Here is a 23,417-nt window from a genome sequence, read left to right as displayed (position 1 = left end):
TTTGGTTTTTTGAGACAAGATTAATCTGTGTAACCCTGGCTACCTGGAACTTATTCTGTAGGCCAGGCTGGCTTTGAACTCACAGAGATTGCCTGCCTCTGCCTCCCAAATGCTGGGATTAAAGCCATGTGCCATTACCATCACCTGGCATAAAAGCAAGAGATTTGAAAACATTTTCTTTATTACACTTACCAGACTTATGAGTTTAAAGTGCCAGATAGTTTAAATTAGTCTCTTGGGCACTGAAAGAAAGGTAGAAAGTAAGGCTAAAGAGGAAGAAGAAATTCTACTTCTGAACAGTCTTCCTTATTAGTTCAGATTCTGTCAGCAGATCAGGAAAACAAATATATTCTGTAGAAATTTTTCAGAAGTTTCAACAAAGTAATTTTAGCTGGCAAGCAAAGAAGATAATACTAATTAGGATAAATTTGTTTTGAGCCTGGGTTAATAAAACAAACAGCTGCCTAGTTTCCAGATAGAGAACTGTGACTTCCAGAAGCCCATAATAAAGGGAGCACAAAAGAGGGCCTTACCTTATTTGGTTACAACAGTAAGGCTTCAGGTAGATGAATACATGAAGAATGGATAGTTTACTATCCTACAGATTTGGACCATGCTAGAATGTTCTATTCTATTATGAACATATCACACAGAGACACTGGTGTGCAGTTATACAGTAACCACCAGAGTCCCAGGGGATAGGATTGGAAGAACTGCCAAGCTGTGTGTGTTTGTGCCAAGCAGGAAATGATAAAACAGGGGACTTGCGGAAGACATTATTTAAATGATGGTAGAGCTTCCCAAAGGGTTACCTTAGAGGCAGTAGTGTTTATGTTCATAGAAGCCTCAATGAGAGCTTGGACAGGCATTCAGTGAAGCAAATCATTGGCTTTTGGGATTCTGTGAACCTAAAATACTGTGATCATTTAGCTTCTAAGTTAGAGACATATTTTAATATACTCACAGGTGAGTTACTCTTCATAATGCATATATCTGTTTTCTTCATAGGTTGATTACTATGGAGTTGCTGCATCAATATATTGTATGCTCTTTGGCACTTACATGAAAGTAAAAAATGAAGGAGGAGTCTGGAAACCTGAAGGTCTTTTTAGAAGGTAGGTTATTGGAATTGGTGCTACAGTGACAAAATAATAACAGTAAAATATTATATTTTATCTAGCTCAGAAAATGAGCCTGGACAGTGTAGGGACAGAGCACAATCCTGACATTAGACTCTGAACAAATCTAGCATTCAGTGTGCTCGTGAAACCTGGACATGCAGGTGGCATCCCGTTTTTGACTTTTTAAATGAGGTCAATATTGGTGAGCCTTGCAGTTTTGTTTATTTTCTTGTGTACATAAATGAGAATAATAATGATCCTGCCTTTTCAAATTTTATAAGCAAGAGAAATAACACAGATGAAGCTGTTTTGTTAATTATAAGAAGGGGGGAACTTCTATTAAGCTCCAGCCATATGTGACTTTAGTATGAAATGCTTGGAAGTTACTGATTGGTCTGGAGCTTGTTGTGTTAGTATTGTTTCCAGAGTTACACTCTGTAAACATAATACTGGTGATATCAAGTTGAAGCTAATTAGGCTACGTATGCCTGTTTCCATATATCACTAACTTTTTTGAGATATAAAAACCTATATAGAAAAAAAAAGCACTCATGTATAGCCCAATGGAATTTTACGTGTTTGTTTCTTCTTGAGAAAATTTGACAGAAATTTCCTGATTTCTCCCCACCCACTTCCAAAGCAGAAAAGGAAGAGTTGGCAGAAATTTGATATCATGTACAGTAGGTTCACCCAAAAGAAAACTTAGAACAGATATTTTTATTGTTTAGAGCCATCAAATTCAGTGAGACTTCATTTCACTTCGTTGCTTCTCTCACTCATTATCAAAGGACCAGAGGGTTCAGAAGGCTTCCATCTGTTGCCAGTAGCATAGCACAAAGCTTCCTTCTCATTTTCCATCTGGAGTGACGTTTTACTATGTTCTGCTTTCTCCCTGAGGTCTTCTCTTCATATTTGGAGAGGTTTTTTTCCCCCCTTCAATTAGTTTAGCTACTATAAGTAGCCAGGAGCCAGGACTGGGGAGATGCCTCAGCGATTAAGAACACTGACTGCTCATCCAAAGGTCCTAATCAGCTCCCAGCCACCAACCACATGGTGGCTCATAACCATCTATAATGGGATTAATGCCCTCTTCTGGTGTGTGTGAAGAAAGCGACAGTGTACTCACATACATTAAATAAATAAAATCATTTCAAAAATGTTTTTAAAAAGTAGCTAGGACAGACACAGAAGGAACACCCATTCAGAGCCTGCCCCACATGTGGCCCATACATATACAGCCATCCAATTAGACAAGATGGATGAAGCAAAGAAGTGCAGACCGACAGGAGCCGGATGTAGCTCGCTCCTGAGAGACACAGCCAGAATACAGCAAATACAGAGGCGAATGCCAGCAGCAAACCACTGAATTGAGAATAGGACCCCCGTTGAAGGAATCAGAGAAAGAACTGGAAGAGCTTGAAGGGGCTTGAGACCCCATATGTACAACAATGCCAAGCAACCAGAGCTTCCAGGGACTAAGCCACTACCTAAAGACTATACATGGACTGACCCTGGACTCTGACCTCATAGGTAGCAATGAATATCCTAGTAAGAGCACCAGTGGAAGGGGAAGCCCTGGGTCCTGCTAAGACTGAACCTCCAGTGAACTAGATTGTTGGGGGGAGGGCGGCAATGGGGGAGGATGGGGAGGGGAACACCCATAAAGAAGGGAAGGGGGAAGAGGGATGTTTGCCCGGAAACCGGGAAAGGGAATAACACTCGAAATGTATATAAGAAATACTCAAGTTAATAAAAAAAAAAAAAAAAAAATTAAAAAAAAAAAAAAGGAGCTAGGACCCTGAAGTGTGAGCTGTATCTTAAATAGTTCAGGCTGTCTATCCAGTCTTGCCACATATGTATGCAGTTGAGCTTATTAAAAACCAATTAACTAGATTATCAGATTCTGGCCATGTGATATACTCGGGAAGCCAAAAGAAGAAAGATTATTCTTTAAAAAAAATTTTCTACCGAAGAACTATTACAAAAAGGCTAATTTAAATCATATTTTTAGACATGTGGTTGGATTTTTAATTTCTTCTATTTGAGATGGATTCTTGATTGGCTAAGATACAAGTAGATGAGAGTTGTTCTTTTAACATGTCCACACCTATACAAGGTAGAACTTGTTATATATGTTGAAGGTTGCATTTTATCTATTGTAATATCTGTCTCTTCAGGCTTCCTCATTTGGATATGTGGGAGGAATTCTTTCACATCATGTTGAATATACCGGATTGTCATAATCTTCCATCTTTGGATTTTCTGAGACAAAAGATGAACAAGTTACTTGAACAACAATATTCCAACAAAATTAAGACCTTGCGCAATAGGCTAATTGTGCTTCTTTCAGAATATAAGCGTTCAAAAAAATAAAATATGAATATGGACCTTCTCCAAAACATACTTTGTAAATTTAAACTCTCACTTTGGATCCTATTTTTTCATACTTATTATTTATGTATGTTAAAAAATAAAGCTCATATGATACACCCATGTGACCTAGTTGTTATAAATATTCTAACAAAGAAAGGAGACCCATGTAAGCTAGCTGATCTGTTGGCTTGCTTTTGGTGTACAAGTCTTCATGAGAATGATTCAAATTTAAATGCTTCCTAGAAGTCATTCCCCTGCCCCCAACCCTAAGACAGGGTTTCTCAGTGTAGCCAGAGCTCTGGCTATTCTGGATCTGATTTGTAAACCATCCTGGCCTGGAGCTCATAGAAAACTGCCTGCCTTTGCCTCCCAAGTGCTGGGATTACAGGGGTGCACCAACATTCCCTGCTAGAAATCACCTTTTTAAACACTGACCTATTTAAGTCAAAAGTAAACAAAAAAGAATTAAAAGTTTAATTAGCATATGTAGGATTAAGTTTCCTTTTGGCATTTTAAGAAAAAAAAATTGTGTTTGTTGATTTTTCTTCCCCATCCTTCTGGCCCCTTTGTTCTCTTTCACACCCCATAGCTTTCATGTCTCATCTGTCCCTTCCTCCTTTCTCAACATCTTTTTCCCTTAAGGTCTTTTTAATTCATAACCCACACTTATTTTCCATCCCATTTATATGATATAAACATTATGTTAGGGTCTGCATATGAGAGAAACTTTTTGTCTTTCTGACTGAGTTCCTTATAACTTCTATCTATTTTCATACAAATTTCATGGTGTACATCTGAGCAGAATTGTGTTATATATGATACATACACATTACACATCCATCAGTTGGTTGATAAACATCTGAGCGGATTCTGTTTCCTTGCTGTTGTGAATAGAGGAACAGTTGACATGGATGTGCATGTTGCTCTTGTAGAAGATTGAATCCTTTGTGTGCCCAGGAGTGGGAAGCTAGGTCATAAACAGTTCTGGTTTTCTTTCTTTCTGTTTGTTTTTTAAGAGACCACCATACTGATTCCACAATGGCCATACTAGGTTGCATTTCAACCAATAATGAATAAAAAATTCCTCTTTACTCACATGCTCACATTTTTGTCTCATTTAGTGATAGATGTTCTGATGAGGGTGAGAAAAAGGAAGTTTGGGTCGGCATTTCTCTCATGGCTAAGTATATTGAATGCTCTCTTTTAAGTACTTAGAGGTCTGGCAACTTTCACTTATTCCATTTATTGACTGGCAGAGGGGAGTTGTGGTTATTGCATGACACTAGTAACCTGGAGGATGATTATATATTGAAATAAAAACACCCTATGTACTGGGATTTTAAAGTATATTATTAAAGGCAATTTCATCTAAATTTGTTCATTTTGAGTGTTATTAAATTTTTTCTCTATTTGCTTATTTTAAAAATCGAGTTACCAGAAAGCTTAGATAAGAAAAAAGAACAGTAGTAGATGACAGCACTTCAGGAATGATGCAAATGAATATATGACTAATGTCAAACAAGAAATGTAGAAGAAATGCAGAGCGTATTCACAAACCAAGATTATCTCGCAGTGAAACTGACCTAAGAGCCAGGAAACGCTGTGTCCTTGGCTCGCGCAGACTCAGAGCGGGCCTCAAGAGAGCGCTCTGGCATTTGATCCTCGCGCCATTCCGTAGCTCACTCTACTGCATGCTGAGCGTTTGCAATGGCGGATGTGTCTGAGAGGACGTTGCAGGTGTCTGTGCTAGTGGCTTTCGCCTCTGGAGTGGTCCTGGGCTGGCAAGCGAATCGGTTGCGGAGGCGTTACCTGGACTGGAGGAAGCGGAGGCTGCAGGACAAGCTGGCGACGACTCAGAAAAAGCTGGACCTGGCCTGAGCACGTTGGGTTCTCTCCAAGCCTCGCGCAGCCCGGATCCGGGGAGCTGCGCGACTACACGCCCTGAGTCCCGGCTCGTCCTTGCACGGCTTGCAGGAACGTGGCTTGCTTCCAGACCTCAGAAAGAAAATAGTTTTGTCTTCGCTAACAGCCTGTGCTCAGGTATTAACAGCTCAGTTTACTGAGGGTATTTAATGGGAGTGTTTTACCACGTGCGATGCAGTTGCACCTTTACTTTTTTTTTTTTTTTTTTTTTTTTTTTTTTTTTCGGAGCTAGGGACCGAACCCAGGGCCTACCACTGAGCTCAATCCCCAACCCTTGCACCTTTACTTTTAACTTCGAAATGAGGGAGGGGGTATTTCACGCCCCAGCCCCCACATTCATTTATAGTTCCACAATAGCTTTTTAGCGTGGATGTCAAGAGCTTTTCATTTATTTCATCATAGTTATTCTTCAGTGCTATAGTTTTCTTCTCTTAGTTCATGGTCTGCCATCACAGTACGGAAATTTGAAGTTAAAGATAGTGTGTTGCTGATTTTTTTTTTTTTTTTCTGTTTTTCAACAGCTTGTCGAAGATGGATATAAAGCACGGGAAAGAAAACATTTCTTGCACTTTATGAATCTATTTTTAAAATAAAAAATTTTAAACATCTTTGAATCATTTTTTTCCTCCTCACAAAGGAAAGCAGTGTTTTGCCTCCCATTCAGTTTGCTGCTGTAAGAGACTTGAAGCATGAAAGCAGAGACTTTCTGATAGAATCTCACATCCTTGAATACAGCCTGGATCTGATCAAGGGACCACGATGAGTCATTTTTCTGGACATATCAGAAAAGCTAGTGACTGTGTCAAATGCCTGAATTAAGCAGTACAAATGCAAGATATTTGCACTGACACATTGTCCTCATTTTTAAAGAAGAAAATCAGTTTGTTCTTCAGGAAAACACCATGGCCCATTTTCCTAGGATTATTAAGCCTTATTTCTGACTTTGTTCTTATTCTATGAATCCAGCAAGGACTGAAATGCAGGCTTTTAGAGCACCATCCTTTAGTTGACTGAAGCTCTAGTCAGCACCCCTCACTGAGACTAGCTGAAGATCTTTGAGGTAGAAGGGGGTTCTTACTTGCCTGTGGGTGGTGGTGGTGAGCAGTTGTGTGGGGACCAGAGGTCGTCAGGTGTCTTCCTCAACTGTTCACTGTCTGTTTTCCCTTGTGTATGTGTAGTGTGTGTACTGAATGTATATCCACGTGTGTATGCGTGCATGTGTGACTGTATATGTAGGTGTAGACTGGAAGTTTGTCCTAGGGACTGCTACTTCCATAGTGGGTTCCGGGAATACAAACTCATGGTCCTGGGCACCAGTATTACAGAGTGCCTGTCCCACCCCAGGTTTTTATATGGATGCTGGGGGTTTGAAGCCAGAGCTTCATGCATGTGCAGTAGGCATTTTCCTAAGTGAGCAGGTAAGCTTTATAGTCAACATCACTTCCTGAGGCCTAGTTGGGGAGGTTTCTTGAAGTACATTTTGTCCTAAACTGAAAATTTGGGGGTAAATTGACTTGTGACTAGACTAGTTCTGCCTCTGGGCCTGTTCTTGGAAGACCTGATATTTGCACTGTTTTGGCTTTTTTATGATTTTTTTTTATTTTATGAGTATGAGTGTTTTTCCTGCATGCACGTCCGTGTACTACATGGGCGCCTGGTACCTGCAGAGGTCAGAGGAAGGTGTCAGATCCCCTGGAACTGGAGTTCTAAGGCAGTTACAAGCTGCCATGGATGCAGGGAACTGGACCTGGGTCCTGAGCAAGAGCATCTAAACCACAGTGCCATGTCATCAGCCCTCTTTTCTCATTGCTTAAGTGCAGCATGCGGATATGTTCATCCTTTTCTAAGTCACTTCTGGGCATCCCGCTCAGACATTCTGGTGCCCTATGCTGTGCTAATCTTGCTCTCTACTACCACCTGTTTGTATGTCCTATGTGTCCCCAGCTTTGTAGTGGACCATTCCGCTGGACATCACTTTGTATCACATTTCTTTTCCTTCAACTTTCATACTTAAGTATATGACGTTCCCTCTGATAAGTTATTTTAACACCAGCGAAATGAGCTAATTCAAGCCAAATTAGAGAGTTCAAAGACCCTAAGGAAATTACCTTGGGAAGAGAGAAGTGGGGGAAGGGGAAGGGAAAGAGAAAAAGCGAGAGCAAGGAGGAGGGAGGGGGAGAGAGTGACCAAAACGTCTGGATTACTTAAGAGCCTCTGGGTAAAGGGCGGCCCTGCATCTGGGCTGAAAAGTTCAAAGTTAGGGGCAGGGTATGTCAGATAAGGGCTGAGGGATCCTGGGAGAATCTGGAGACCCAGTCTGCTTTGATATGTAAAATATGCACCTCAGTCCCTAGTCCCAGGTCCGAAACCAAACACCCTCCTCCCCCACACCAGAAGTCTTCCATGGACTTGGTATCTTACCCATAAATTGGAAGCCAGGAGTCACGATAATAGATAGATACCTTGGCAATAACATACCGGCGCTATCCAGTGGTGCGCTTGGACTATCGCCATTCTTAAATCCAACGTTGCTGTCGAGTTTAAGGGTTGAGTCTCAAGGGAAGAACTACCACCTTTCCTGAAAGTGAATAAAACTAGGGCTCTTGAGAAATCTATTTCTCAAGGCTTGCCCCACATGGCAGAATCACCACCTCCATAGAATTGAGGATGGGCCACCTGAAAATTTTAATGAAATTTTCAGAAATACCCCAAATGGCAAGATTCTAAAACCGTCTCTGGCCAAGTGTGATGGCACATACGTTTAATCCCAGTACTAGGGAGGCAGAAAGGCCCGTGAATTTTTGCGAATTCAGGGCTACACAATGAGGCAAACAATAAAAACCATCTTCAGGGTGAAAGTGCAGCAAAACCAAATCCCATAAATGCCACGGGAAAGCTTCTGTAGCTCAGAAGGTTTTCCATGCTAGAACTACTTTGAAGGTTAGTTTCGCAGATCTGGCTTCGGAAAGCTGTGTAGAACAGAGCACCGCAGAGGGTTAGGTCGTGATAGTTACGAGACGTGCAGTTGGGGACTCCCGGGGACCTCTACTATCCCTAGGAATCCAGAGGAAAGTACTTTTTTTTTTTTTTTCCAAAGCCTAAACGGACCGTTTAGCGCAATCCCTGGCACGGGGTGGTGGCGCCCGCTGATAGCGTCATCTTGCTGAGCCCTTGCTTTGGTTTCCCTGGCAACCGGCGCGGTCCCGCCGGCGGCGGCTAGGCCAATGCTCGCCCGGCGGCCGCGGGACCCGCTGCAGGCGCTGAGGCGCCGCGGGCAGGAGCTGAAGCTGCAGGTAGGTCCGGGGGAGAGGGCCCCACACCCCAGCCCCTCACCAGGAGACAAGTGCCCGGCGGCCGCTATAGATAAAACCCGGGCCCCCGCCATAGATAAAACCTCCAGAAAGCCTTGCGAGCCAACTAAGAACTCAGTCTAACGACTCACCAGCCCTCAACACCCTTCATCCCTCCCACTCATGTCTAAACTAGCCAGATCCACCCATCCCTGCGCCCCTCTCCTTTGAAATTCATCACTCTCTCAAAGTGTAACAGGTGTCAATGTATAGTCTTAATAAACTAACCCAGGACAGAAGATTAGTAATTTAAGAAAAGTTCATTTCAAAGGTGATCAAACACAAAAGAGGTAAGATCGCAAAGATTGTTAAATCACAAAGCTCGGTGCATGGAAGACGTGATGAAACGGGCAATGTATAAGCTATAATATATGAGCTACAGCATTTCTGGGGTAGCAGTTTAACAAGATATAGCAAAACATTGATCCTTCTAGGCTGGATGATTACATTTGCAGGAATCAACCGCTTGTAATAATTTTAAGTTTGGGCAGAGATGTTTTTAATAAAAGAAACTGGATATGAATACATGACCAGTATTGGGGATGGATAAGCTTCTCCATAAATGCATTATTATTACATAGAGCTCCTCAGTTCTTGTCTTGAGGAAAAAGATTTAGTGACAGGACACAAAAACTTAAAACAAGTTTATATAGCAAACAAAGCACATAATGAAGGGGAGCCTTTTGAGAATGCAGCCCTTTTACACATGTGTGACAACTGAGTGTTCTGGCCTCCTTGGTTCTGTTATAACAGGGACAATCTAACTGCAGCTTGCAGAGTGTTTAACCACAAAGGACTGTCAGGAGACACAGCTACCAAGACAGGGCTGTGGTTTTCCTTGGTGATGTCATTTGTAATTCCTTACCTACCGGCTATCATCTGATGGAATCTGATAGTGCTACGAGGAGATTTTTTTCTAGAGCTTCTAGTGTAAATACTTAAGATAAGAAATCAAGTTAGAAACGGAGTATAAGGAGTTAAAGACATGGCCCCATGGTTGAGAGCACTGGCCTTTCTTCCAGAGGTCCCTAGTACAGTTCCCAGCACCCACATGGTGGCTCACAGTTGTCTAACTCCTGAGGGTCTGATGCCTGATTCTGATGCGGGCACCAAGCACGCATGTGACGCACAGACATGCATGCAGGCAAAATACTCATACACATATAAGAGAAATAAATACAGAGGTAAAAGAATGTGAAGTGGAATGCACACTATTTCAGTAACATTTATTCATAGTGTATACAAAAAGATGAGTGGGAACGCAAGGCGGGCTAGTGTGTGCGCAAACTACTAATGGTTCTTGTTTGCCTATAGGTATTCTTTCTCAAGACACTGAATTCCTATTACTCTTAAACATATCCAAGGGGAGAATGATGTAATTATATTATAATCTCAAAAAGGAGAAGAAGTAATAGCCACTAATAGACTGTTATTTGTTTTCTGAAATTGTTGATTTCCTTTAGAAGGGGTCTAACTATGTAGCTCTGACTAGTCTTGCACTTAAGTAGACCAGTCTGGCCTCAAACTCACAGACATCCTCCTGAGAGCTGGGATTAAAGGCATGCACCACCATGCCCAGCTAGTTTACTTTTTAAGTCTGTGATCCAGCACCACATAGTTTTTCACTAGATAACTCATTTAATAACCTTTAACAGATTAAGAGACTTCCTGATGTTCATATGTTATCCAGTTTTAGATTTTTGTTTTAAAAATACAAAATTTTGTGTGTTTTCACCATAAAGAAGTGATCCTTTTGAGAAGATACGTATGATTACCTGGATTTAAATATGCTTACTTATATTCAAATGTCATCCTTAAATATGTAGTGTTTCAACTGTGGAGGTGATGGGATCTAGGGGAATGGAACCAATATATGGGTGGACTACAGCCTCATGCACTAGCCAACTTTATTCAGAGCATCAGACGATTTATACTCTGAGGGTTAGGAAGGTCACGTGAGTAAAGTTCTCATAAGTTTAAGCTGTGTACAATCACAAGGACAGGCCTAAAAAACGTGTTTCCATAGAGGCACATGAATAACACAGCTGAAATAAACTCATGTCTATCAGCTACACCTGGGAAGAGCATAAAAACACATTCCAAGAGCAATTCCATGTTTTGAAGAAAATTCCTCACAAGCACTCAGACTTCTCCTCACATGACTCCATTCTTGGATTGTGTTCTGATAGTATACTTTTTTATCAGCTGAAACATAATTTTAAAAATTTAAAGTACAAAAGATTTGGCAAATATGTAGACAACTTTATATTTGAATCACAGTGATTAAAAAAAAGCAAACTACTATCTTCTGGAAGAATACAAATAAAATGGTGGAATACTGATTTCATAGAGTTTAGTAGACTTCTAACATGGAGTTCTGGATCTAATTTTAAATTACAGAGACAATAAGAAAGCCAGGGGAAGCTTCAGAAGTACTTTATAAAAATAGTCGGGCATGATGGCACATGCCTGTAATCCCAGCATTTGGGAATCTAGCCTAGGCTACATAGCAAGGCTCTCTCTCTCTCTCTCTCTCTCTCTCTCTCTCTCTCTCTCTCTCTCTCTCTCTCATACACACACACACACACACACACACACATAAACTTACTGGATTTGGATAATTAATATATGTATTTAGTTATTGTTATATTTTAGTTAGTTTATACCTAATCTGAGAGAATATTAAAAAATGCAGGGGTTGGAGATTTAGCTTAGTGGTAGAGCGCTTGCCTAGCGAGCGCAAGGCCCTGGGTTCGGTCCCCAGCTCCGAAAAAAAGAAAAAAGAAGAAGAAGAAAAAAAAATGCAGGGCAGGGGTATATAGCTGTTTTCTGCTGAGCAGGGTCTTTGTCAGAGGAGGTAACTATGGGTCCATTGAAGAGGAGTCCTCTGGTCATATAGCAGGGGAGAGTCTTACCTTGACCAGCTGTGCTGGGTCAGGGTATTGTCATCCTGGATTCCTGAAGAGACTTAGAAAATAATTCTTCGAGGGCTATAAGCAGATGTTTGGTTATAGAGTAGAACTGGGAGCTTTTCTGGGAAGGCTAGGAGAGAGAGAGTGGGTCAGTGAGCGAAAGTGGGTGTAGAGTTAATTCAGAATGACAGTGATTGGTCCCATTGTCAGGTCTGTTGCTCCAAAATGAGCTACCAAATGAAAAGAATAGGAGAAAGTAGAGGATAAAGGGGAAAAAGTTGTATCTGGGCTGGGATGGAAGGGATGAAGGTCCCCTGTAACCAGTTTCTCCACAGCATCAAAACATCTTTCTGCAGATGTACGGGAACAAATGGAACGGTTGTGGGCTTAGAAGTAATGGGAGAGCTTGTGTGGGACCTTTGTCTGGGTATAGGGTGAACTTCAGTAGGTAAAATATTTAAAAGACAGGCTTAAAACTGTAAGGATAATGAGGAGGAAAGAGAGATCAAGGGGGTTGGGAAGAACCAGAATGAGTGAGAACCAGAAGCCCATATAGAAGGAGGCTTGTGGTTGAAGTTTTGTCTAGCCCCTGTCTCTGGGCATCCTCTCAAACCAGTTAGAATTTATTGGTATGCAAGTGGCACTGTTTGAGGCGGGCACAGGTCCCATCCTTAGCAGCAGTCAGATCTAGTCCTTTTAAATTGTGGGACACGGCAGCAGCCAAGGAGTCCAGCTGGGCCTGAAGGGGGTTAACCTGATCTGAGTTGGTGAGCCAGACAGGTTTATTGATGCAAAGATTTTAGTCTGGGTATCTTAGTCACAAGAAGAGGGATGAGTTGGATGGCCCACAGCCCAATTAGTTCCCTTTTAGAGGTCACTCAAACTGCCTTTAGACATTTGGGGGGCATCAATCTCTTGGTAACTGCTTCAAAGGCTGACAGAAAGGGGAGCAGCAGTTAGTGTCTCAGAAGAGGGTCCACCCAAGGGGCTATGATAAAATTTAACAAAGGGCAAAAATACAAACTTAAATCAAGAAGTGATAACTGTAGAACTTTACAATGTTTTAAACTCTCCTTCTGTTGTAGGTTGATAGTTTGGTTACTGAAAGCCAACTAACAGGTGCTCTGGAACCAAGTAAAAGGAGAGATATTTACCAAAGGTAAAGTGTGCTGCCCATGTGCGCTGCCCGCCCGCCTGCCTGTCCAGGGGCTAGTTCAGTGCATGCTCCTTAATGTTTCCTAGTGAGTCTCCCCTTCCCTCGCTCTTGCTTGCTCACTCTCTCACTATCATCCTCTCCATCTCTCTCTTACTCTTTTCCTTTCCCCCAAAATGAAATAATAATGGAGAATAATGTGAAAGAAACAGTGAGTAAATATTTCAGAAATGTATTTTATTGTGGAATTTTTTTTCTTTTTTTCGGAGCTGGGGACCGAACCCAGGGCCTTGCGCTTGCTAGGCAAGCGCTCTACCACTGAGCTAAATCCCCAACCCCCAGAAATGTATTTTAAAATACTGCTTTCTACCCAGTCTGACTGGAAGGAGGGAGCAAGCAGAGTTCTGCCGGAGGAGGGAAGCCTGCACGCAGTTTGTTCTCTGTGCTAAACCTTACATGTGGCACTCTGCGAACTTTCTCTTCATCTTCACAATAACACCGGGAGATGCCTGCCAACACAGATGAGAAAATCAAATCAGATGTCAAAGTGGGAAGAGCGATACAAATGTTTTAGGGCAGCTAAGAAATCTGAGTTCTTTGTAGGGAAAGTCGGTGCTTAGCTGCATTCTGCAGTATGAGGCCGGAAGTTCCATGTAGATGCAGCACGGATCTAGAAGAAACCACACCACACCTGACAGCTCGCTGTCTTCATGACAGTAACTGTAAAAATTGCTCAGGGTCAGCCTCCGTAGCCATGGTAGAATCTCTAGCATCTTGGCCTGAGGAGCCCAGATTTGACGACCTGGTCATCAATCTCTAAAAGCCATTTGTCCCTGCCCAGGATAGTCACATCTTAACTGTCTTCGTGTGGCCAACTGTTCTCTAGGTGACCAGTTAGCCTTGCCACTCAGAAACTGTGGCTGATTTAATAAAAGTATTGCCTAGTTCTGACAATAGAGGACTGACCTATATTTTATCTTTTTAAAATTTAGATGTATCCAGTTAAAACAGGCAGTAGATGAAAATAAAAACGCTCTTCAAAAATTAAACAAAGTGAGTATGATGAATCACCAAAATCTCCTTTTACACGAATACTTTAAATGGGAATGGATTTCGGCTGCTAAGATCCTGGGTTTGCATCACGGGTGATGTCCAGCCACAGACAGCTCCAGATTGCTGATTTAATTTGCTTTAATTTGCTTTTGTTGCTGTGGTAAATGCCATGACTAAAAGCAACTTCAAGGAGGAAAGTTATTTAGTTCACAGATTACAGTCATCGCCAAGGGAAGCTGTGGCAGGAGCCTAGAGACAAAAACGGTAGAGGCCATAGAGGGTTGGCTCACTGTTGCCTCTCAGGCTCACCTTCCTTGTACCCAGGCCCGCCTGCCTAGAGCTGGGGCTCTGACAGCCAGTCTGATGCAGGCCGTTCTTTAATGCAGATTCCCTTTGCCAGGTGTGTCAAGTGGACAGCCAGAATCTGCCACCACCATTGCCCAGTAGTTTATGATGCGGCTTTCCTGGAAAGCAGAGCGGCTGGGACTTCAGATACTAAGACTATTGCTGTACCCAGCACCACCAGTCAGGAAACCTGGGAACGGGGTGTTGTTGTTGTTGTTGTTTTGTTTTGTTTTGTTTTGTTTTTCCCTTTCTTTTGCATTGGATTAGTTGTGTGTTACAGTTTAGACTTAGATTTAAAATGTGCGGACAGAGAAGATCTGGTTAAGAGGTCTCTTGCCCCCACGATAACTGCTATCAGTGACTGCAGAGGTGAGATGAACAGGGATTTGCTCTTGACAGCCCTGCCCAGGGTTTAAACACGAGCCGGGATCTCTGTGGTGACCATGGCTAAGGCCCCACGGAGCATTTACCTGTTCTGAGTGGTTGATCCTGCACCTGAGCATGAATATGGCCTGGATCTCTCCAGTGACATTGGGCCCTTTCATGTCAGAAGCAGGCTGGCCCTTTAGGGGCAGTGAAGACCTAATTGCTCCTCATCCAAGGACAACAAAAGGATGTTTTCAAAGGGAGAAATCTTGTCTCACCTATAAATGCTGGAATACAGGAACAAGCCTTCCTTGTCTCTTAGCTGCCTAATATTCTACTACCAAAACCTGCCCCATGAGACGATAAAGGATCTGTAATGTAGAGTAAAAATCCAAAGAAATCCAAAAGTTTTCATTTGCTTTGAATTCTGAGTCAATGAACTTTAAACTCTCATCTCCAAGGGAAATGTATCCTCACATTGGTAATTAATGCTTCCTTAAAACATTTTGTTATTTATTTATTTATTTATTTATTTTTGTTTTGTTTTGTTTGTTCATTAAGACAGGGTCTCACTCTGTAGCTCCGGCTGTCCTATTATAAACCACGGTGCCCTCAAACTCAGGGATCTACCTGCCTCTGCCTCCTGGGTGCTGGGATTAAAAGTGTGCACCACAACACCTGGCTTCTTTTATATTTTTAAATATATTTTTTGGGTGTGAATGTGTGCCTGTCTGGCTGTATGCACCCCTCGCGCCTGCAGTGCCCTCAGGGACCAGAAGAAGTCATTAGATCCCTTAGAACCAGAGATATAGGCAGTTGTGAGCTGTCTTGTGCATGCTGAGAATCTAACTAACCTGTGTCTTCCACTGGAGTAGCAAGCACTCTTAGTCACTGAGCCATCTCCTAGCCCTGGTGTTATCCTTTTACATTAAATACGTTTAGGGATCCTGGGGTCGATTTTCCAATGATCCGGGTCCCTATTCTCTCGTAGGCTGACGAAGCTGCACCTGTGGGGAACTATGAGCAGAGGAAGGAGGAGGAGCACACTCTTCTGGAGAAGCTAGCCTGCCAGCTGCAGGAGCTTGCCGTGGGCATCAGCAGGAAAGACACTCTCAAGTAAGCTCCCTTTTTCCCTCAGGCCTGTGGTAGCACCGTTGAAACTTGGTTCAGAATAGAGACATACCACAGTGTGAGCAGAAATGTCAAATACAGTACAGGCAATTCACGGACATTTGTTATGGATTCCAGAATGTGTTAGCTCCTGTGAGAGGTATAAAGAGTCATCATAGTCTCAGCTCTCAGACTGTCCTCTAGCTGGGGCAATAGACTAGAGATCTGAAAAGCCGAGTTAGAAAACATGGATGCTGCCTTAAAAGCAAGCCTTGATGCTAACAAAGGAGGCAGTTCGGGCTGTCCATTTACTCCATTTCCTCTTTCAAAGACCATAAATGTGTAAACATTGAAAGCAGGATCATGTACTTTGTTTTGGTTTTTGCTAGAAAGAACATTAATAATAGTTTTTTTTTCAAACTATAGAGCAAATTATAACCCCTGTAGTTATGAGCAAATCCAGCTTGTGGAGAGAAAAGATCAATTATTGAGACTCTTCAAATGCTGTTGTTCTACTCGTTTAGATGGGATCTTGCTGTGTAGCTCAGGCCGGTCGTGGGTTTGTAGTCCTCCTCCCTCAGCATCTCCAGGACTGGAATTATGGGTATGCAAACATTCCCAGCTTGTTCTTCAATCTTTTACTTTGAACTCTAGGTAGAACTCGGATGGATATACATGCAAACATTCTGGAATTTTTCTGATTTTTAATATTAAGAATGACAGAATACCCAGTGTTGTGTTTCTGCTCCCATTAGAAATAACTAAGATCCAGGGGATAGCGGGTGGTGCAGCTCTCGGAAGACATTGCACAAAGCTGGACTGGCATACTTCCTACACTAGTGATGTCAAACTGAGCCCTGGCTTTCACCTGTTCCCTAGGGATGAAATGGAATCTTAAGCAAGAAATGAGCCTTACAGGGCTGAGGTGCCAGAGATCACATTTTAGAGTTGCTAAGTCCACTGGGACTGAGTTCTGGTACCATAGAGTGAAAGGACTTGGAGAGAGATAAGTTCAGAAGTCTGCTGTGTGTTGGGCTCCCTGGGGCATGATTCTGAAGACCAAGCAGAAGGCCTTTACTAAGAAGCCGAGAACACTGGGTTTGGTGGTGCATGCCTTGAATCCCAATACTTAGAAGGCAGAGTCGGCTTTGTTAGTTTGAGGCTGGCATGGTTTACATATTCCAGTATCTAAGTATTCCAGACCAGTATTCAGGGTTATGTAGAAAACCCGACTAAAAGAAAAAAAGAAGAGGAGGGAAAGGAGAAGGAGGAGGAGAAGGAGGAGGAAGCAGAGGAAGAAGAGGAAGGAAAGCTGAGAGCTTAACAGATTTTAAGGCTGGAGAAATTCAGACTTAAATCCTAGAGTAAAGAAACAAGATGCAGGTGAGGGGGTGCGCAGCACTCCAGAGGCAGGGGCAGGTGGACCTCTGAGATTAAGGCCTAGCCTGATCTACAGAGGGAGTTCCAGAACAGCCTGGGCTACTGCTGTGTAACATTAAACATATCAGCACTCTAAGAACACAATATAATCCCATATATAAGTATGCCCATCACAGTATCTAACAAAACATTACTAGACATGCCAAAACAAAGACAAAACTTGGGGGAGATAAATGAGCAGAATAGGCAGGTGGGGTGTTGTTAGTAAAGATGTGAGCCAAACAGTGGAGCTAGCTGGCAAGGACTTCAGTGAGTGATACATTAAAGAAAATTCAGGGGCTAGAGAAATGGCTCAGTGGTTAAGAGCACTGGCTTTTCTCCCAAAGGATCACGGGTCAATTCCCAGCACCTACAGAGCAGCTCATACCTGTGTGGGACTCAGTTCCAGAGGCTCTGATACCCTCTGCAGACATGCATGCCGTCAAACACCAATGCACATAAGATAAAAATAAGTAAGTCTTTAAAAAAGAAAGGAAAAATTCATCATGGAAGAAAAGATGGAGAAAGGGAAAGAGATAGCAGAGTTTATAGAGTTCTAGTGTGGAAGGTGATCAGATGAGCCTTCTGCAGCTGGGCCACACGCTAGGCGATGGAACAGATGAGAACTCCACAATCAGATGTGCTCTAAAACTCTGGAAAGATAGGAGTGTGCCATATAACCAAAAGGGAAAGTGATGCCTAGGCACTCATTGGACCAAATGTGAGCATTTTCAATATGCTGACAAATTAGACAAAAATGTACACATTGGGTGAGATGATGGGGATGTTAAGTGGGAAAATGAAAATTAGGGACAAAGGAAAAGTCTGGGATAAAAAATACAGTAGATGAAAATGTAAACACTGAGTTGTTTCATAGCAAACCTCACACTTGAGGAAGGAATTTGTGACCCAAAAGCCAAAATTTTAATCTTATACACTGTAGAAGGAGAAAGGGAAGGAGCAGAAAAGGAAGAGAAAAAGAAAAGAGGAGGATAAGGAAAAGATGGAGGGGGAGGGGAGGAAGAAGGGGCTGTCATGTATAGATAACTGACAGCTTAAAATATAGTTGACACATTAGTAAAAGAAGACAAGTCTAACCTCTTGAAAGGACTGAGAATACCCAGAATTCTGCATGCAGAAGAAGCAAATTCTAGACACTGAAGAGAAAGGCAATTTCAGACAGACAAAAGCTGAACAAAGGTATCAGCCTGTCTTTCAGGCTGAAAGGAAATAACCCCATATAGAAATCCAATCTGCAATAAATGAGAGCTGCTGGGGTAGAATTAAAAATATGAGCTGGGTGTTGGGCGCACTCCTTTAATCCCAACAATAACGAGGCAAAGGCAGACAAACTCTGTGAGCCTGGTCTACAGGAGTGAGTCCCGACAGCCAAAGCTGCATAGTGAGACCATGTCTCAAACAAACCAACAAAGCAAACAGCAGCAAAAACAAGACAGAAAAATAAAATATGAAAAACTAAGCTTTTTTATTTTAGATGCCTTTGAAAGACATTCGATTGTGTAAAGCAAAAGATTTATTTGGGTTCTTATGTATATAGTTTGGGTACTTATGTATATAGTTTGGGGTACGTATGTATATAGTTGGTCCTATTCCTGTGACAAAACTCATAACCAAAAGCAGCTTGCGAAGGAAAGGGTTTATTTGTCTTACATATCCTGAGTCACAGTCCATCCAAGGAAGTCAGGTCAGGAACTCTAATCATGGCAGGAACCTGGAGGCAGGAACTGATGCAGAAGCCATGGAGGGGTACTGCCTACTGCCTTGCTCCCCATGGTTTGCTTAGCCTGCCTTCTTATAGAACTCAGCACCACCAGCCCAGGAGTGACCCACACATGATGGACTGGGTCTTCCCCCATCCATCAGTAATTAAGAAAATGCCCCCAGACTTGCCTGCAACCCAATCTTATGGAGACATTTTCTCAATTGAGGTTTCCTCTTCCCAGATGACTCTTGCTTGTATTAAATTGACATTAAATTTTCAATCACAATAGTCAAGTCTTATTATTTGCAGTAATTGTGTTTTATAAAGTTGCTATGAACACGGAATTAGAGATTACTAAGCAATTATACCTAGGGAAAATACAAGTTTAGAATTCTATAAGCTTCTGGTCATAGTGTTTTCAGCAACAGGGTAATACACAATATTGTTTGCATGTGTTTCTATTTAAAGACATATCACACACATGTGCACACGCACACTGATTCATTAATACTAACCGAAAGCCAACAGAACCATAATTTACACATGAAAAGTCTTAGCCCCCGCACATCTCTGCAAGGCAAAACCAGCTTTCTCATACTTAGAAGCACTTCATAACACTCCAGAAACCCATTTTGGAGCCACGTAAAAAGCAAACATACCACCACCACCAATAACAACACAAAAAATGCAGAAGTTATGATGTTAAGTCAGCTGCAGCAAGGACATATGTTTTCTGCCTCAGAGCTAAAGGGAAAGAATGCTGCCGTGGTCAGCCTGAGGGGGAACTGAGCATTGATAATTGAGTTTCTGCTGCCTTGCAAATGCCCACAGCTGACCACACAGGCACTACACATGCTAGTTCACTTTACCCAGCAGACAAATTCAGACAGAAAAACTGAAACTCCTGAATTAACCGCATGTGATAGGAGCACAGCAGAGCACAGAGGAGACGAGTGTAATTCTACTGTCCTAAGATTCTTTTATTTTTACTGATCATCAGCTGTCATTACTGAGACAGTTGTTAAACTAAAGGTGACATGCCCGTGATGTCATCACTTAGTTATGTTAAAGGTAAGTAGAGTAGCATTCCACACTAACAAAGGTTACTCTCTAGCCCCAGCTGTCTCTCCGCCTCCGTGGCTAGCCCCATGGAATGACCACCCATCTCATCGTTCTCTTGCTACAGATCCTGCTCACATCCCCAGCCATCTGCCCCCTGTGGTTAGCTGTCACAAATCCCTGTAACCCAGTAAAATCAAAACTCTAGAGACTTGTGATTTATCAGTCAGATTTATATCAGTAAATTCTCAGCCCACAAAACACCCTCACAAAGAACGCAAAAACTCAGTTGATATAAACACAAGCTACACACCTGGATGGGGCAAACGCACCCTACTTATAATGTAATCATCTAAGAAATTCCCAGTGCTTATGGCTCCCAGGACTGTGTGGTTCTGGCTCCTCTTCCTCTCCTATAGGTTCCATCTTGCCTCCTCTCCGTCTCTTCCTCTGTCTCCCTCTACTCCCTGTATTCATCTCTAAAGCTCTCAGCCCGCCTTCCTTTCCCACCGCCCAATCCCAGGCTCTCACCTACATAAAGACAGCAATCCACAGCCTTGGAGTTTGGGTTTGTTTGTTTTTGTTTTGTTTTGTTTTTTGTAGACCCAAATATATATATTGCTTATAAGAGTTATGTATTAGTGACAAATTATAGATAACTTCAAAGTAAAAGACTAGAAAATATATTATATGCAAAACTAACAAAAGCCAAGTAAGGCAGTTACTTTTTTTTTTTTTTTTTTCATAAAGTACTTTTATAATTTTTGGGCTGAGGGTCACTAACACTTTATGCCCAGGAAACAAAGATTTAGGTTCAATACATTCTAGAATAATGAGAATTTGGTTAAAATCTGTAATCCCTGCTTTTTTTTTTTTTTTTTTTCAGACCATTTCCCCCCCAACCCCCCCCCCTGAGCTGAGAACTGAACCTAGGGCCTTGTGCTTGCTAGGCAAGTGCTCTACCACTGAGCTAAATCCCCAAGCCCAAGGCAGTTACTTTAACTAGGCAAAGTAGATATTTAGGCCAGAAGTGTTTACTACATAATGGAGGACATTTTATATTTATAGAAGAGTGAGTTCAGTAGGCAAAATATAATCCTAACAACAGACTCAAATGTATAAAGCCAGAGTGGCCAGTAAATCAATCCATGGTACTCAGCGACCTTGACTAATAACATTGGTGTAGATTGTGTAGACCTCTGTGCACAAGGACACAGTGTGCTGCTTCTCAAGGTCAGCGCACATATGACATCGATTGTTAATTAAATGAACTATGGAGCCACAAAATATTTGTCACTGTGTTTCTAAAAACTGAATTTGTTTCATGTATATTGTTTGAGATTTTGGAATTACATTAGAATTCAATAATAAAAAAATAGAAGTCACCAATATTTGCAAATTAAATCATATACTTTTATATAACTCATGAGTGAAAGAAAAGATTGCAATGACAGTATATTATGAATAAAAAATGAATATATCTTGTGAGTTACAGCCAAAGTGGTGCTTAGGGGAAAGTGTATAGCTTTGAATGAGTAATTTGGAAAGAAGATTGAGAATCAGAGCTTCTGACTTAAGGAGCCAAAGAAGAAAGGAAGGAACCAAAGAAAACCCAAGAAAGGGAACAAAGAAAGCAGCGGGAATGAGAACAGCTAAGTAGTGGTTCAGATCAACAGACAAAAGTCATGGTTTCTCCCTCCCCTCCCCTCCCCTCCCCTCCCCTTCTCTGCCCTCTCCTCTCCTCTCTTTTTTAAAAGATTTATTTATTATATATATATGAGTACACTGTAGCTGTCCTCAGACACACCAGAAGAGGGCATCAGATCTTATTACAGTTGGTTGTGAGCCACCATGTGGTTGCTGGGAATTGAACTCAGGACCTCTGGAAGAGCAGTCAGTGCTCTTAACCACTGAGCCATCCCTCCAGCCCCCTCCCCCTTCTCTCTTTTCTTTTTCTTTTCTTTTGAGAAACAATTACAACTCTTTCTAGGCATGGTAGCAAATGTCTCTAATCCCACACGTGGGAGGCTAAAGCCACCGTTTGGCCAAGGACTGGGGTTATAGCTCAGTAGTAGAGCATTTGCCCAACATATTGAAGCCTTCGGTTCCGTTCCCAGCACTACAAACACACAAGACCAGCTAATCTAACCACGTTTATTCAAGGAAGTATGGGCAGAGGCAGAATTGAAATCCATGCCCCTGCTGTTAGCACCAAATAAGATGCTTGAGCAATGTGCGTGTGCAGGGACCACTCCAGGGTCTGGCTACAGTCTCTGAGCTTTCCTCCTCCACCCTCAGTGCCTCCAACTCTGTGAGCTCAGCCTGAGGGTGGAGACTGACAGCCAAGCTTTCCTCCTGCTTCCTTCCACTTCAGCTCCAAATGCAGAGCAGCTCTTGTCCATACATGCCCTCTCCGCTTATTATGTCACTGCGCCTCCATACATGCCCTCTCCGCTTATTATGTCACTGCGCCTTCACTGTCCCAGGCGGTCCTCCTGACAGAAGTGTTTTTCACAGAGTTGAGGCACACAGTGACAAGGAAGAAGATGACACCACTGAGGATGATGAAGAAGAAACTGAAGAAACTGGTGGAGAGGAAGAAGAGTCAGAAGGGGACGAGGAAGGAAAGCAGGAGCAAGCCTCCCCAGAACATGCAGAAACTGTCACATACATTGCTCTTGGGGACTTCGCTGCTCAGCAGGCTGGCGACCTGACCTTTAAGGTAAGGTGGAGTAAATCTGCAGCATAGCCAGGGTAACTGCATGGCTGAGGGTATGAAAAGCTATGTGTGCTTGTGTTACACAGTCCTGGTATAATCCAGCTTTAGAAAAATAACCATGACTTCTAAGTAGCAGGATCTCTTATTAAAATTATCCCTTCTAAAGATTTTTTTTAAATAGCTGCCATTTTGATAACTCCTAATAAGAGTAAATTTTATAATTGTGATATGCATGAGATCACTTAAGTAGATCCTCAGCTTGCAGCAACGGCATGCTTCATGTTGTTAGAGACACTTACATCCCTGGCACTGGATTATGTCTTTACTCCCAGCACTCAGGAGGCAGAGACAGACAGATGTAAGTTCAAAACCAGCCTGGTCTACACAGTGAGTTCCAAGCCAGCCAAAGTTACATAGTAAGACCTTGTCTCAATAAAAACAAAACACCCGGTTGGGGATTTAGCTCAGTGATAGAGCGCTTGCCTAGCAAGTGCAAGGCCCTGAGTTCGGTCCCCAGTGCCGGAAAAAAAGAAAAAACAAAAACAAAAAACCACCCTCCTCCAAAGTAAAACAAAAAACAAACCCCAAAACCCTCAGGGTATTGCTTCTTCAGTGCTAGGGCGCAAACTGCAGGCCTTACCAATGCTAGGCAACCACTTTCCCACTAAGTCAGCCTGGCCTGAGATTTGTGGTTCTTTGTTTGTTTGTTTAAACATATTTATTACAACAGATACAATTCACACCTGACTAGCTTTGTTTCTCCTTTCCCCTCCCACAACCATGTTCATTGG

At 42.3% G+C, this 23,417-nt stretch overlaps 2 protein-coding genes across 5 annotated transcripts in view; both read left to right on the top strand.

Moving 5' to 3' along the window:
* Positions 1–3,613, top strand: part of Bub1 (BUB1 mitotic checkpoint serine/threonine kinase) — a 30,702-nt gene extending 27,089 nt beyond the window's left edge. The window contains exons 24-25 of the mRNA XM_032904176.1: positions 1,009–1,115; positions 3,299–3,613. Coding sequence (XP_032760067.1) covers positions 1,009–1,115; positions 3,299–3,494 — 303 coding nt within the window. The 3' untranslated portion in view covers positions 3,495–3,613. The remainder of the gene's footprint in view (positions 1–1,008; positions 1,116–3,298) is intronic.
* Positions 3,614–5,177: 1,564 nt separating this feature from the next.
* Positions 5,178–23,417, top strand: part of Nphp1 (nephrocystin 1) — a 55,799-nt gene continuing 37,559 nt past the window's right edge. For all 4 annotated transcript variants that reach the window (XM_032904175.1, XM_032904174.1, XM_032904173.1 and 1 more), the window contains exons 1-7: positions 5,178–5,534; positions 5,939–6,477; positions 8,515–8,710; positions 12,765–12,838; positions 13,825–13,885; positions 15,588–15,712; positions 22,425–22,629. In XM_032904175.1, coding sequence (XP_032760066.1) covers positions 8,642–8,710; positions 12,765–12,838; positions 13,825–13,885; positions 15,588–15,712; positions 22,425–22,629 — 534 coding nt within the window. In that variant the 5' untranslated portion in view covers positions 5,178–5,534; positions 5,939–6,477; positions 8,515–8,641. The remainder of the gene's footprint in view (positions 5,535–5,938; positions 6,478–8,514; positions 8,711–12,764; positions 12,839–13,824; positions 13,886–15,587; positions 15,713–22,424; positions 22,630–23,417) is intronic.

This window comes from Rattus rattus, chromosome 5 (genome assembly GCF_011064425.1).
Source record: "Rattus rattus isolate New Zealand chromosome 5, Rrattus_CSIRO_v1, whole genome shotgun sequence".
Lineage (NCBI taxonomy): Eukaryota > Metazoa > Chordata > Mammalia > Rodentia > Muridae > Rattus > Rattus rattus.
The sequence above is the reverse complement of the archived record's forward strand: the minus strand, read 5'-3'. Positions and strand labels throughout refer to the sequence as shown.